General features: G+C 45.9%; 1 protein-coding gene across 7 annotated transcripts in view; it reads right to left on the bottom strand.

Annotated features, from left to right (window-relative positions):
* Window positions 1-13,924, bottom strand: part of SYNDIG1 (synapse differentiation inducing 1) — an 87,571-nt gene that overhangs the window by 47,492 nt on the left and 26,155 nt on the right. For 6 of the 7 annotated variants that reach the window (XR_012834756.1, XM_075749499.1, XM_075749500.1 and 3 more), the window contains one exon: window positions 9,770-9,907. Coding sequence is in view for 6 of the 7 variants with exons in the window: in XM_075749499.1 (XP_075605614.1) it covers window positions 9,770-9,907 (138 nt within the window). In the remaining variant the exon portion in view is untranslated. Of the gene's footprint in view, window positions 1-8,768; window positions 9,094-9,769; window positions 9,908-13,924 lie in introns of those variants that run through there. The other variant, XM_075749501.1, reaches the window with a different exon arrangement.

Below are 13,924 nucleotides of genomic sequence, written 5' to 3'. Positions count from 1 at the left end.
AAAAAACCCAAACCTGAGTATTCTGCAGACTGATAAAAGGTTAACCTTAAGTCTTTGCTGTTGAAAACATGCATTCATTTACTGCTGCATACATTAAACTTCAGATGTATGTGCCTCCTTTTACTTGTTTTTGTTTAGGAAAAGGGTGCTGTCACAGCGCAAGATGAAAGAAAGGTCTATTACATAAACAGCACCCAAAGAACTACTCTAGACACACACTCTGTTCTCCTTGCCACAGGAGAATTCAAGGGAGATCATTTACCACCTTGGATGTGAGGACCTTCATCACATCACCAGGCTTCGGAAGCAGCATCCAAAGCTGTTTGGCTTTTCTGACAACTGAAGCAGACATTGGCATGGCCAGAATGGGGGAACCGTGTTCCGCTCCCAGATCGGCAATGGGTCTCTTCTTTTCTCAGGCCTCTTTTCAGCAGGGCAACCTACTAGGGAGGTGCAAAATCATGTGCCCTGTTTTTGTCCTTGGACTGGAAGCATGTTCCTTCTGTGTCCTCTCATGGAATATAATCCATTATGGACACTCTACCTTTGCAGATGTAAAAAATCAGGTATTTAGCTGGGACATGTGAGGATTACTAACAAAAGCCCCACCATGTCCCTGCTAACAATTCTAACTCCATGTCCCTGCTAACAAAATGCATCCTTGCTGTCTAAGCTAAAAAACACCTAAAAACCACTGCCTAAGACTACAAAGTTGTTTAAACTTAGTGAGAATTGCCTAAATGTCAGGGGGCCTGAAACCCCCTGATCAATTGCTGTGGAAGATTTACCACCTTACTCTTCAGATGCCTATACCAGACAGGCCTCTGAATGATTTTTATGAATACTACAGACACACCAAGCTTAGTGGCAGGTGTGCAAGTAAGCTGATGGAGGTGCATTATTCTGCACTCGCTGTGTCGTAAGCCTGTGAAATAATGAGCCAACAGATGAGCAAAAAAAAAAAAAAAGTAACAGCAGGACAAAAAGAGGATGCCAGGAGGGAATATACTCTTGGAGCATGACTTTATTGATACATCTCTGGGCGCTGGCTGGCTCAGCATAATGTGCGAGGCATAAATGTCTGGCACAGAACAATTCGTGTACAAAGTTTGCCGTTGTGCAGGATGTTCTTGCTAATAAAAGAGATCCCTCATCTCCTCAAACATTTCCATTTGGTCTCTCTTCTGTCCCAAAACTTCCTTGTAATTAACACCTGCATAATGAATTAAACTCTCCAGGGAATGTTATTTGTGAGCTACCTTTCCAATTATTTAAAATTAGCTTAAGGGCTAAAGCAATCAGGCCATTCATTAATCTAATCCCTTTTTGTAGCTGTAGTTCGTGACTTGGAAATGTGACCACAAGATCAAAAGGACAAAGAGGAATGAAGAGGAAATTATACAAGACACCTATAAAGTTCCCTGGCCCCAGACCTCACCAACAGTGCACTAAAATCAGCAGCTGCTGACACACAAAACACACTCTAAGTGGCATTTCCTTGCGTGCACAAACATCTCTCTTCCCAGGAGACGTCTACCCCGAAGGCAAAGTCGGCATGAGCAAAGTCTACCCACACTCAAACCACTGGCTGGGAACCAGCTCCCACCTGGAAAGCAGAGAATTAGAGGTGCTGGTAGTTAATAAACTTCACTTCAGCACAGAGTGTGCTGTTCAGTATTCACTGCCATCTTCTGCCCGGCAAATCTGCCATCTGCCTGATGGGAGCAAGGGGAGGAGTGTGGCTGGGCAGCCAGCAAGCAGCGACCTTCTGCAGACCAGCCCTTGTGAATACAGCCTTGTCCCTGCCCTGGCCGTGCACATGCTCTGCACGCCCCGTGGGGCATCATCCTCTGAGCCTTTGCCTTGCACTCTGAGCCTGCCCAGAGACACTCTGTGTCAAGGGAGAGCTCCAGCCCCACACAAAGCTGTCCTAGTTAGAGATTACAATACCAATCCATTTCGTGCCCATGGCCGCAACCACCTGCCTCACGGACATGCCCATGCACGAGCCACAGTGGCAGAGGAAGCCCCTTGCAGTGTTCATGCAGTCTTACATTTAATCCTTCTTAACAGGGGAAATCCCTTAACCGGCCTTTCTTCAAGCAAGACCTACCCGGAGGAGTAAGCTGGCGTTACCGAAGCTATTGCATGCCATGCCATGCTCCTAAATTAACTCTGCTCATCACAGCCTCTCTCCCACTCCCAGCTTCCCCACCCAACACAGCATATTTACCGCCCCTTGATACCCTTTATTCCTCCGCAGAAAGGCTGAGGGATCCTCACTCTCGCTACTGGGCAGACTGGGTGCCTGAGCCCAAGTACTGGAGGGATCCACATTGCACAGATGTGTGTGTGTGTGTGTATATATATATATATGTATTTTCTCACTAGTGGACCTCCATCCTGCTCAGACAGAGAGAGGAGCAGGATGAGGCTGCTGATGCTGTCTGCATTTGTTGAGTGCTCTGAGTGTCTTTCTGTGATCTGTGTGACCAGTCATGTATATCTGTAAATACATGGTGTACACAGTGTATATGCAATCCCAAGCACAACTACAGGCTGGGCAGAGAACGGATGGAGAGCAGCCCTGAGGAGAAGGACTTGGGGGTGTTGGTGTACGAGAAGCTCAACATGAGCCGGCAGTGTGCGCTTGCAGCCCAGAAAGCCAACCGTGTCCTGGGCTGCATCAAAAGAGATGTGACCAGCAGGTCAAGGGAGGTGGTTCTGCCCCTCTGCTCCATTCTCATGAGACCCCACCTGGAGTACTCCGTCCAGCTCTGGGGTTCCCAGTACACGAAAGACATGGAGCTGTTGGAGCGAGTCCAGAGGAGGGCCACGAAGATGATTAGAGGGCTGGAGCACCTCTCCTATGGGGGCAGGCTGAGAGAGTTGGGGTTGTTCAGCCTGGAGAAAAGAAGGCTCCGGGGACAACTTATAGCAGTCTTCCAGTACCTGAAGGGACCTACAGGAAAGCTGGAGAGGGACTGTTTACAAGGTCATGGAGTGATAGGACAAGGGGTAATGGCTTTCAGCTAAAGGAGGGTAGATTCACTTTTGATGTTAGGAAGAAATTCTTTACTGTGAGGGTGGTGAGGCACTGGAACAGGTTGCCCAGAGAGGTTGTGGTGGAGGCCCCCTCCCTGGAAGTGTTGAAGGCCAGGTTGGATGAGGCTTTGGGCAACCTGGTCTAGTGGAGGGTGTTCCTGCCCACGGCAGGGGGGTTGGAACTAGATGATGTTTAAGGTCCCTTCCAACCCAAACCACTCTATGATTCTATGGGTGCTCTGTGTGTGCGTGCCTGCTGGGAGTGCATCTTCAGCCTTACTGCTGGTTGGACATGCAGGCATGGAGGGGCAGCAGCTTTGCCCCTTTCGGGCTGCTGGATCTGGCATGACATATTTTCCGCTAACCAACTCTATCTCTGTGTCTAATGAACACATATGATCAGCAGTTTACTGGGATTGTGTCTGTTGCTCACAAACCAACTTGTGCTGCTTAGCCCAGGGAGACCAGGGTGCACATCACTGCTCGCTCCCCCAAGGGCAGACCCACCTCCAGCTTAGTATCAGTCGTGTCTACAGACCTGCCAAGGGCAGGATACTTCCATCACATGCAGGCAGCCCCTGCCCCAACCCCCTGAGTGGACAAGGTAGACCAGGGGTGAAAGCCATTGGCTAAAAGTGATCAGCACAGGCCATGCTCCTCAGACCTAGGTTTGAGTATAGATGCAAGTCAAAGCATAAGATATGTATGTGTGAAGAGCCATATGCAAGTACAAGTCAGCTGTCTTGTGGCAGCTAAAATTATGGTGTTATTTGATGATCTTGAAGTGCTTATCCTTGCAAGCACTGTGTTTTAACAGAAGCGCACACATATGCACTCAGAGACAGTTTGCAAGCAGAGCTGTATGAGCAGTTTGTAAGCAATCTTTCACCCCACATTTCCTCATATAAAACCTTGTTTTCAATGGTTCCAATATCTTGCCAAACTAGAGGCCTGAAATTTAACATAAGAGTCCTCCACAGCTATTCCTCTGTTATGAATGTGGCTGGAAGAACTCATCTCTTTCTTAAAGTGATCACTGAGGAGAAGTCCCAGAGCATACAGCTCGTCCCAGCGAGAAGCTAAGCGCCATGACACACAAGGGTCTGAGAGCCACAGGCACCTAGAGGTAAAGTCACGTAAGCATGGACTGCCCCAGCATCGGTTGGACGACCTGACCCTCTGTGTGACTCCCTGGCTTAGTCCCCTCCTTGTTAAGACAGAGTTGGCAAAGCCAGATCTTCCGCACAGAAGTGAGCAGAGAAGGGGTGATTCCCACCAGCTGAAGAGTTGGCATGTCAAGAAATAATAAATATTAACTAAACAGAATCTATATTCATCAGCTATTAAGACTGAAATGGGCTCAGAGGAACCCGTAAGTCATGGTGTTTGGATCTGCCTTGCAACTGGGACACAGCCTGGTGAGCAGTGGACCTCCCAGGGCCAGGGCTCTCATGCAAGGACAGCGGCCATACCGTCAGCCCTTGGCCACCTCAGCAAGACACCAGCACAGAGCTCTGCTGGGATGATTTCTGCACAAAAGTCCTTAGCAGCTCCATGTGAGTAGGATCTCATTTTGACTTATTTTGACTCATGCCTGGCACAAGAGAGTTTAATTGTCTGGAGGTTTTATTCATAAGCTTCTACAGTTCAAAGACTACAAAACTTCATCAGAAGGCTGCCTGCCTGTGCCTGCACTCACATGCACACACAGAGCCAGACAAAGAATGCAGAGATTTGATTTTTGAGTGATCAGCGCAGACAGCTCAAGGCTTTACGTGACCAACAGCAGAGACAGGGCTGGGTAGCCCCAGAACACACCCGGTACCCTGCACCCAAGCTGTGTGCCCCCCAGCAACAGCCCAACTTCAACTCAGGGATTGTGTGATTTGGTATCCTGGTCCAAGACACCAAAAAAAGGACTTTTTCATGTTATATTTAAGGAGGTTAAAGTTCATCTTCTTTTGACAGTCAGCTCTTTTGTACAAGTGCTACTTGGTCGAAGAAAAGATGCAATGCTGAAAAATCAACAACCTTTCTTGAAAATGCAAAAGCTCGCTGTCTGCTTTGCTAGCATTGCTTCAGCAATGCTGACCAGCACATCCTGCAAGTATACAAGCTTGGCCTGTTACTGCACATGTAACAAGTAAAGAAAAATACTCCAGGTTTTTGCTTTTGCTTTCATCTCAGATACAAGGAGATGCAGCATCACCAGTACAAACATACACTCGTGGTTATGGATGTCAACTTCTTTAAAATCTATTATATTCTGTTTTCTGATGGAGAAAAGTGGGGCAGAGAGGAAAAAAAAAAAACCAGGGTGGGATGATAGAGCATGGTTGAGTGTGGCACGTCATACTGCTGTCCCATCTCATGGTTTTCCCCATTGAGATGGGGACTATGAGCCACATTTCTAATGCATAAACAACAGATAACACCTGGCTGTTATTTCCTTGTCCTTTTCAGCAGTGGCTAGATGTCAAAATCTGGTGCAGAAAAGCAAAGAAAGTGAAATACATTCATGTGTGCTGAGCATCTAATCTCTGGTCTCTGATAGAGGTTAAGTTCATCCTGCCTTCTTCCTCCGAGTGGGGACACAAATATTTCTTTCTTCTCCCTGGTGACCACTGAAACATGTCAAAATACAGTTTTTTCAAAGGCTCTATCTCTGAAAACTGAATAGAAAGTAACCAAATGGTTCAGAGGTTATCATGAAGAAAGACAAGCTACTCCTTTGCCTGATCACGTATGCTTCATGTCCTTATGAAAACCAGAGAAAATCTTTTTACCCAGTGCACACTCCCTGCTTTTCTTTAAAGACAGTCTGAGCAACGATATTCAGACCTGTGCTCACTTAAGCAAACCATGGGCTGGGGAAATAATTACAGAGCTGTACATCCCTCAGTCACCATGTGAGGGAGGTAATTACAGCGCGGAGTAAGCGCAGCAGACGGGAAGCGATTGCTCTCATGTGCTTGGGTTGCATTCTGCTGCCTGGCTGGTCTCACGTGCTGCCAGGAGGCTACCTGAGCATCTAAGCATACCGAGAAGTGTCCAGTGGGATTTTTCAGGTGTATGTCTATGCCAGCCTGACACAGCTCCATGGAGGTTGCACAGAAACAGGATAGAGGTGTTGTACATACTCTTGTTTCTGTCTGGCCCGGCTGGCATCTCTTGGATGCTTTGGTGGGGACTTACCAGAGGTGAAGGGCTCCACATGACCACCCATGTCCCACAAAAGTACAAGTACAAAGGGAAGGTCATTCACACCAGCACAGACTTAGGTCTCTGACAATTAATTTCTTTTTACAGGAGGGAAAGAAATGTGTGCCAAAGTATTGCTCTCTTTCCTAAAAATAAACGCAGGGAGAAAGAGGATTGATACAAAAAGACCTTGCAGGATTATCAACCCCCACCAAGCAGAAATCCTGACAGGCCCAGATAAATCGCCTGCCAGGTTTAATGGTAAACTGGACAAGACAAAAAGGTATTTTTTTTAACTTCTTTCTCTGACTTAAGAAGCTTCAGACTTGCCTACAATCTACCAAGGTAAAAACTTCCATAAAAATGAAAACTGAGGTACCTACATGACTACAGAGGCTGAAGATTTATGAAAAAAATAAACATAATGAGATTTTTTTTGATCAGACATCGTTTGTGGCGGGGAGTTTTATGGTGAAAGGCATATGACATTGATATTTTCCTCTGCAAAGGCTTCCCTGCAAACTGCACATAAACCCCTGACTGAGTGCTTCAGACTCAACTATAAGCTGTTAGGAAAGCAGATAATCCAAAAAATTGCAAGCATAGAAACTCATATGCCCCCTTTGTAGAAAAGTGGAAAATTAGCCAATAAACACTGTCTACTGTTAAAAATCAGAGTACTCGGAGATGTTATCCCTCCTGAGAGGTTACCCTAAAGCAGTGGCCTCTGGACAGGTCACCTGAATGGATGATGTGCACAAAACCCCTGTATTTTAGCTGTGACAGCTCAGGCGAGAGGGGCGCTTGGACACGACTTAGCATGACGCCAGCGTGACCAGGAGGACACCTTGTGCCTGTGAGGCAATGGGAGTCACTTCCTGATCTCATGGTCCGAATAAGCAAGCGCGATGGAAGACGGGATACATAGGATGAAAACGGCCTGGTCCTGACAGCGATTTATGGTAGCTGAGAGAGAGAGCAGGACTGGGCAGCCACAAGCAGAGGGTGCAAGTCTCTTGTGGGAAGGAAAACACATACCAAAACAGAAGCGAGTAAATGAGCAAGGATACAGCACAGTAATGGCAGGGAATGTTAGACTACCCTTTTGTATTAACAAGAGATCTCAAATGTTATTCAGGAGTTTAAGTTGAAAGACCTATATAAATAGAAATCCCATGCTAATAGGACGTAATGTTTTACTACCTCACATGTAAAACATCATTCTCAATGGTTTATGCTCCGAAGTATGAGTCGATACCACTGTATTAGCTTAGCTTGGTGCAGGACTTCAGTGATTTATACTGGCTATTTTAGCCAGTTCTCAGCCATAGAAGGTTTTGGCCTTTAGTTTCATTTTTACCCTGGAAAATGACAATCTGTTGGACATAGGGTTTTGCAGAGGAGCTGGTTTTGGTGAAGGTTCGTGGTTTCTCAGGGCTGTGATGGACCTGCAGTGAAGGTTCCTGCCTGGGAACTCAGGGAGCAGACGGACTGATGTGCCTGTGTTGGACTGGGATGAGCAGGGTCTTCATGTTGTGGACATAGAGCTGGGAGGAGAGACCAGAGGAAAGGAGCACGCAGGGGTGGCAGTATTATTATTATTATTATTATCATCAATTTTTAGCAGGGAGAGATGAAAAGATTTTTACTTCCAATGCAAAAACAGAAAGCAGTAGTCAAAATTCCTCAGAAACACAGTCCTTCCTCCTGGCTGGAATTAGCCACAGCTTGCCTTGGTGCTTCCAAGGGGTCAACTAACAAAGATTAATTTACTGTCTCTCATCCTAATAAAAGCAAAGCACCTGCCTGACCTTTCTTGCTGACAGCTCCTAGTTTTAAGCAGCCACATTCAGCTGTTCTCCATCATCATGCTAAACCAAACACCACCCAAGTTTCTACTTTCCAGTGCCTAAATCCTTCAGCACAGTATCATCATCTTTCCCTGCCTTTGTGTGGCCTTTTCCACCTTCCTTATGCTCCCATTGAGGTAGCAGGGTCTTATGGATTCATGGGAATTCACAGCTAATGTGGAAGCCCTGTCCCTCGTACACAGCTCTCAGCACATTCAGCTTCTCAGCCATACTGCTTTTTAGGACTTAATTACGTTGTTTGTTTTGCATTTATTGGACTGTGCTGTGCTTTCATTGCTTAGATAAAACTAGCTAGCAATCCCCAGGCTTCCTGAAGGAATGCTACTGCAGGAAATTAATGAACGCACTATTTTTCCCAGCACAGAGCAAATACGCTGCTAATGGTGACAAAATCTCAACCCTACCTTGGCCAAAGCATTGGTGAAAAATCCTGCCTAGTCCACATATGTGAAGAGACATGGCCATTGATACTGCTGACAAATAGTTCTGCCTGAAGGACCAAACAGCAGGATGCTAAAGGACATGTGGGTCCCACCTGATGCTTTACTTTTTATTGTCATTGTCAAATCCCTTGATCCAAACGAGAAATCAATACCACTCAAACAAGGAAACTTTTTTTTTCTACTGGACAAACTTTAATTGTCTCAGAGGCTTCCAAGTTCAATGACAGGCACTTCATTTAAAGCAAAAAATAGTAGTGCTGTATCTCTTTCTTTGATACTGAAGACTAGGATTCTTCAGATCTGAAGCGCCTGCTCTGGCTTGACAAATATCCAGTGCTGGTAGATGTTTAGAGCAGGCAGATTGGAAAGACAGGTGAGAGGGTGAATGATTTTGGTGCTGTGGAGTACAGACTCTAGTTTGCAATAGGCATTGCTATCACCAGGAGATAGGAATATAAACGAACGTTTCCTTGCAGGCACTGATGAGGCTTCCAGTGTGACTCCTTTTCTGTCACGTTATATTATCGGCCATGCTGGGAAACTCAATAATTACTCTGCAGGCACTTATGAAGACATACTTGTCGGAACAAATGATGGGGCATGAGGTGATTGTTAGTTAGGCACAGGCTGGAAACAAGCAAACCCGTCTCATGAAGGAAACAAGCCAAAATGCTATCACTTCTCTGGTCAAAAATATTTCCACAATAAATTGGACAAGAATAACAGACTGAGCAATTTTTTGTGGGGAAAGGAAATGGTTCCTGGAAAGCAAATTTGCTTCTGTGCAACAGAAATTATTTTCCTGCTCCTGGAAGGATATTGCCTGGTTTGTTTTTCCAGATGATCAGCTTGGGAACCAATAGACCAGTTTTCCCAATGGGAAATCCAAGTGTTTGAGATAGAAAGCGTGTTTTCAACTCAAATTTCATGTCCACAGAAAATCCCTACCTGGACATTGTATAATCTGACCATTGTCAACTAAAACCTAAAATATTTTGTAAACTTCTCCTTCAGCAAAGTATCTCACAAGACAACCACCACTATCACACAGACATATCAAGGTGGGGAACACACTACCCTGTTTAACCACCTCCCACTACCCTGGAGAAACCCACATTTGGGTTTTGGTGAATTTTCCTTGCTGCTGTGAGGTGATGGCTACTCTGTGGATGCAAAACTCTGAATTAGCAGGAGATGTTTTAACATTACCTCATGAGACAGGTAAAAGGCAGCAATTCCCAATGGCCAGAAGCAGCAGAGCATGGAGAACACAGTGAGGCCGAGATGATCTCTTGGTGGCATCATCAGGAAATTGTCTTCGCTTTCGGTGTCACTTGAGTAATCGCTCTGGAATAGCAAGGGAGAGAGAAATGTAGAGGTGCTGGTTAATGATATCATTATTTCTCCTCTGCCATGGGCCAAGGCTGTGATCATCTGCCCATAAAACTCTCCCCAGTCACACCAGGGCAATTTCTCAACATCAAGACAGGCCTCCAGCACTCATGGTAGAAGGCTTCTGGTGACCCACCTTGGGGTCTCTACCACACAGGGGTCTCTAAACAGGGCCAGCTCTGGGGGCACTTGTACCCTATTCGTCAGGGCCTGTGTACCTGTTCTGCTCTGCTGTGGCCCCTCAGTGACAGGACCTCAGGAGTTAGCCTGCCCTCCTGCAGTGTCCACACCAGCTGGTGGCATCCTTCAGAAGGACTTCAGGATTGGGACTGTGGCTGTGGCACATCTCCCTCCTTGCCCTGCTGAAAGGCTCACCAGGCCACTAACCCCCTGTTTCAGCGGCACCCCGAGGGGAGGCTGAGAGACCCGAACCCTTATGTCTGCACCAAAATCAAACAGGAGAGAAGTGGGAGCACAGCTCAGAGGCAGGGTTGTCTCTGCAAGTTGCAGGTTGGGACAGCAGCTGCCCTGTGAGCATCAATGTGGGGGAAGCCACCCCAACAAAGTCAGCACTCCTTTTCTCTTCTACTGCATGCACAGCACTGGCTAGGAGATGTCCTCCTTACGAACACCAAGGGAATCTCCATTCACCAACTATGCCACAGCCTCCATCACTACTGTATGAACCTGAAAGCAAGAAATGAGAAATAACAACAGATTTTGGAAATCACTGCAGGGAGTTGAAAAGGGCCCATTTTACATGTTCATCTTTCATGAATGATAGAAAGAGACTCCCTAGCCGGACAAACCAGGGTGAAACATAATGTTACGTATCTAATGCAGAAGGAGCTGTAAGCATTGGGTGCTCTGTATCTCTCAACTCAAACGCCAGTCTTCTGGAGGGTCACTGCTCAGGTGGCCAGGAGAATGTCAGCCAGACATTATCCATTGAGGACAAGATGACAAATGTAGTGCAAACCTAAGCATAAGGAACCAAGGTAGCAAAAGCTGAAGGAGAAAAAAGCATGAGTTGCTCCAGCAGCAACGGGATGCTGCAGATTTACAGTGTGTAGGCAGAAACACCTGTCCAGGTATGTTTCTTAGATGCCCCATGGACAAGCTGCAGCAACCATGATGTAGCAGAAGTTTCTTTCACGGTGTTTACTAGGACTGGTCCACAGAGGACCGGACTGCCCCACTGCTGAGCGAGTACAATTCTCCAGCAGAGCAGGAGTAGAAAAGAGCCTGCTCTCTTCCTCCTTGCCTGCAGGGAGTCCATATGCAACAACAGGCACCAAGACGGTGGTTATTCCAGGCTTTGGAGTTACAGCTTTGGTGTAAGAAGGGTCCTGCAAAGCTCTTTAACTCACCCTGGGAGCACCTCCAGCCTGAGATGAGGTGGCCAAAAATCTTCTCAAAAAACCCTTTTGAGGTTGCATGTTCTTCACTGACTGTAGGAGAAATGCTGTGCAAAATCTCACTGAAAGGAAGGCATCTGTGTCATGTTTAGAAACTTACCATTTTGGGCATGGGTTTTGTGCCCCTCTTAGAAACTTAGCAGCCTGTTCAGGAGCTTTTGGCCATTGGGCCAAACCAACTGCTACAGTGACATTGCTCTACCAGTAAGCTCTAAGTGAGAAACTCCTGAACAGGCTGCTAAGTGTGCAAGACAGGAAAATTAATCCATGCACAAGAAGGTAAGTTTCTAAACATGCCACTAGTGAGCCATGACTGAGAAGGACCTAGGAAATACTGGCAGCCTCACGATATTTGAAAGACTTGGCACTGGCCGAAGGGATTGCCTCCCAAGCTGACCCATTTGGGGAACCCACCAGGTGGCATGACCCATCGCTTGCTAACACGGAGAGGCTGCTTTGACAGATATCGCTGCCAAGCACCTACCACACACCAGAACGGCCTGGGAGGGACAGGTGGGGGGACCAGACACGTTCCATGCACTGAGATTGTGTGGTGCACGTGAACACCAGCACGTACAGCACCCCGGCCTGTGTCAGGAGTCTTGATGCCTCAGCAGAAGTGACAAAGCTCCATTTGGCACAAACTCAATAAAATCCCACTTCTGAAGGGACAACTGCTGATGCTGGTGTACAGTGTTTGAGCTTGATGACTTCCCTTTCTGCTTTAATTTTGAGAACAGGCCTTGTAAGTCATTTTTAATACCAATAATCCTTCCTTTCAAGAGTAAGAGAAGAGAGGGGGAGGGAGTAAATCCACATGATTACTGAAGTGGTCTCTAACTTCATGACAGGTAACATACAAAAACACTTTTGATTTCCCAGTTCCTGGCCGAGTAGTGTGCTGGCATTGTATCTGTGGAGACTACTTTCTAATATTTCAAATCGTCTTTTCTTGCACATGAAGATGAAATGATATCCAGATATCTTTGATCAAGTGCTGAACCAGAAAATTATCAGTTATGCTGCTTTCCAAAGGGACTAACCATTCTCAGGGTGATGGTGTCATGACATCTCAGAGAGCTTCCATGCTGACCAGAGAAGTGGTTGTTAGATTGCAAGAAGATAATTGTGACATTTTCTTAGTTATGCTAACATAAAAATCCTTATTGGGGAAGATTAAGTCACTATGGGCTCATACTAATTGAATAACAGAGTTACACTGTGAATGCCATTTTGATGGGCAAAGTCCCTGTAGTACTCATTGGATCAGATGACCTGACTGTCAATCAGCAAGAGTGACTGAATAATTCTGATGAGAAAGCCCTGACCATGTAGTCCAGATATGAACCAGAGGGGTGAAAAAAAAAAGTCATAAATCACAGAAAGAAATCCAACCGCAAAAGGTACCTCTTACCCCTTCCAGCTAAACATTTCTCCAAGCAAACCTTCCTCCCTAATGTTTTCTCTCTTACAGCATGATACCAAATCCTGAGCTTACTGAGGGATCTTCCCCATCCAGAAACCTTTCTGACACTGGGAAGCTTTTGACAATTTGGCTGCCTAGACGGCTGTCTTAACTTGTTCCTGGTTCTGCAAGAGCTGCACGCTGACACTGGAGGAGCTGGACGTTAGGGCTGATGAGAAGTCAGAATTACTTTCACCACTTACAATTGCTTTGGGTTAGCAGACTAATCTTGCATAATCACTAGTATTCTTGTCCACAGCACTGCTCCTTTCATGTTTAACAGTCTCTTTATAAAATTTACATGGAACTTTTCACAATTACATCATAATTTCACTAATCTGACTGAAAGCTTTTAAATCTTGCAGAAGTTAAGGAATAGTATAACTAATTAATTTTCACAGTTTGGGTGGGGAACAAGACTGCACAGACAAACTTTTGTTTATTTAATGTTAAGCTAAATGAGTCTAAACAATCTGAACTATCAAACCATCAGGTTTTTCTTTTTACAGGTGTAGCACCAGTGCATCCTCCAACCAAATAAGCAATCAAAAGAGAACTTGTGCAGTCATTAAAAAAATACCTGGCAAAGAGCATCCCTTTCTTGGCTGACATATTCTGTTCATCACAAGAACAAAGATTCCTCGTAGTTACTCTCCTAACAAATCTCAGTTACTCCGGGCTTTTTACTGAGTTATCCTCTTTGAACACAGCTCTTCTATCCTGTCAGTCAGATAATATCCCTGTCTTCATGATGCTAGAAAAATCTTAGGAAGAAACAAGGCAAAATACATCCTGATGCAGCTGCAATCACATAAGTGACAAGAGACAGGAGGATCACGGGGTGTCAAGGAACAGCAGCAGCAGCTGACAGTCTCTTCGGCACGTGGAGGGATGCACCCCCTTTCAGACAAGACATCTTGCTTCTGCAGCTTCCACTGCAATTGCACAACCACTTCTAACCTCAGCTCACAGAGAACAGTTACAGAAGGCAGTGCCTTTCCACTGCAAGTCAGGGTCTGACTTGGAGACGCATCTTTGTGCTTTAATGTGAAAGATGTAATCTCAGCAAGGTCCACAGCCCTTCCCCTT

The sequence above is a fragment of the Balearica regulorum genome, chromosome 3, assembly GCF_011004875.1.
Source record: "Balearica regulorum gibbericeps isolate bBalReg1 chromosome 3, bBalReg1.pri, whole genome shotgun sequence".
Taxonomy (NCBI): domain Eukaryota; kingdom Metazoa; phylum Chordata; class Aves; order Gruiformes; family Gruidae; genus Balearica; species Balearica regulorum.
This window is presented reverse-complemented; position numbering and strand designations above follow the sequence as displayed.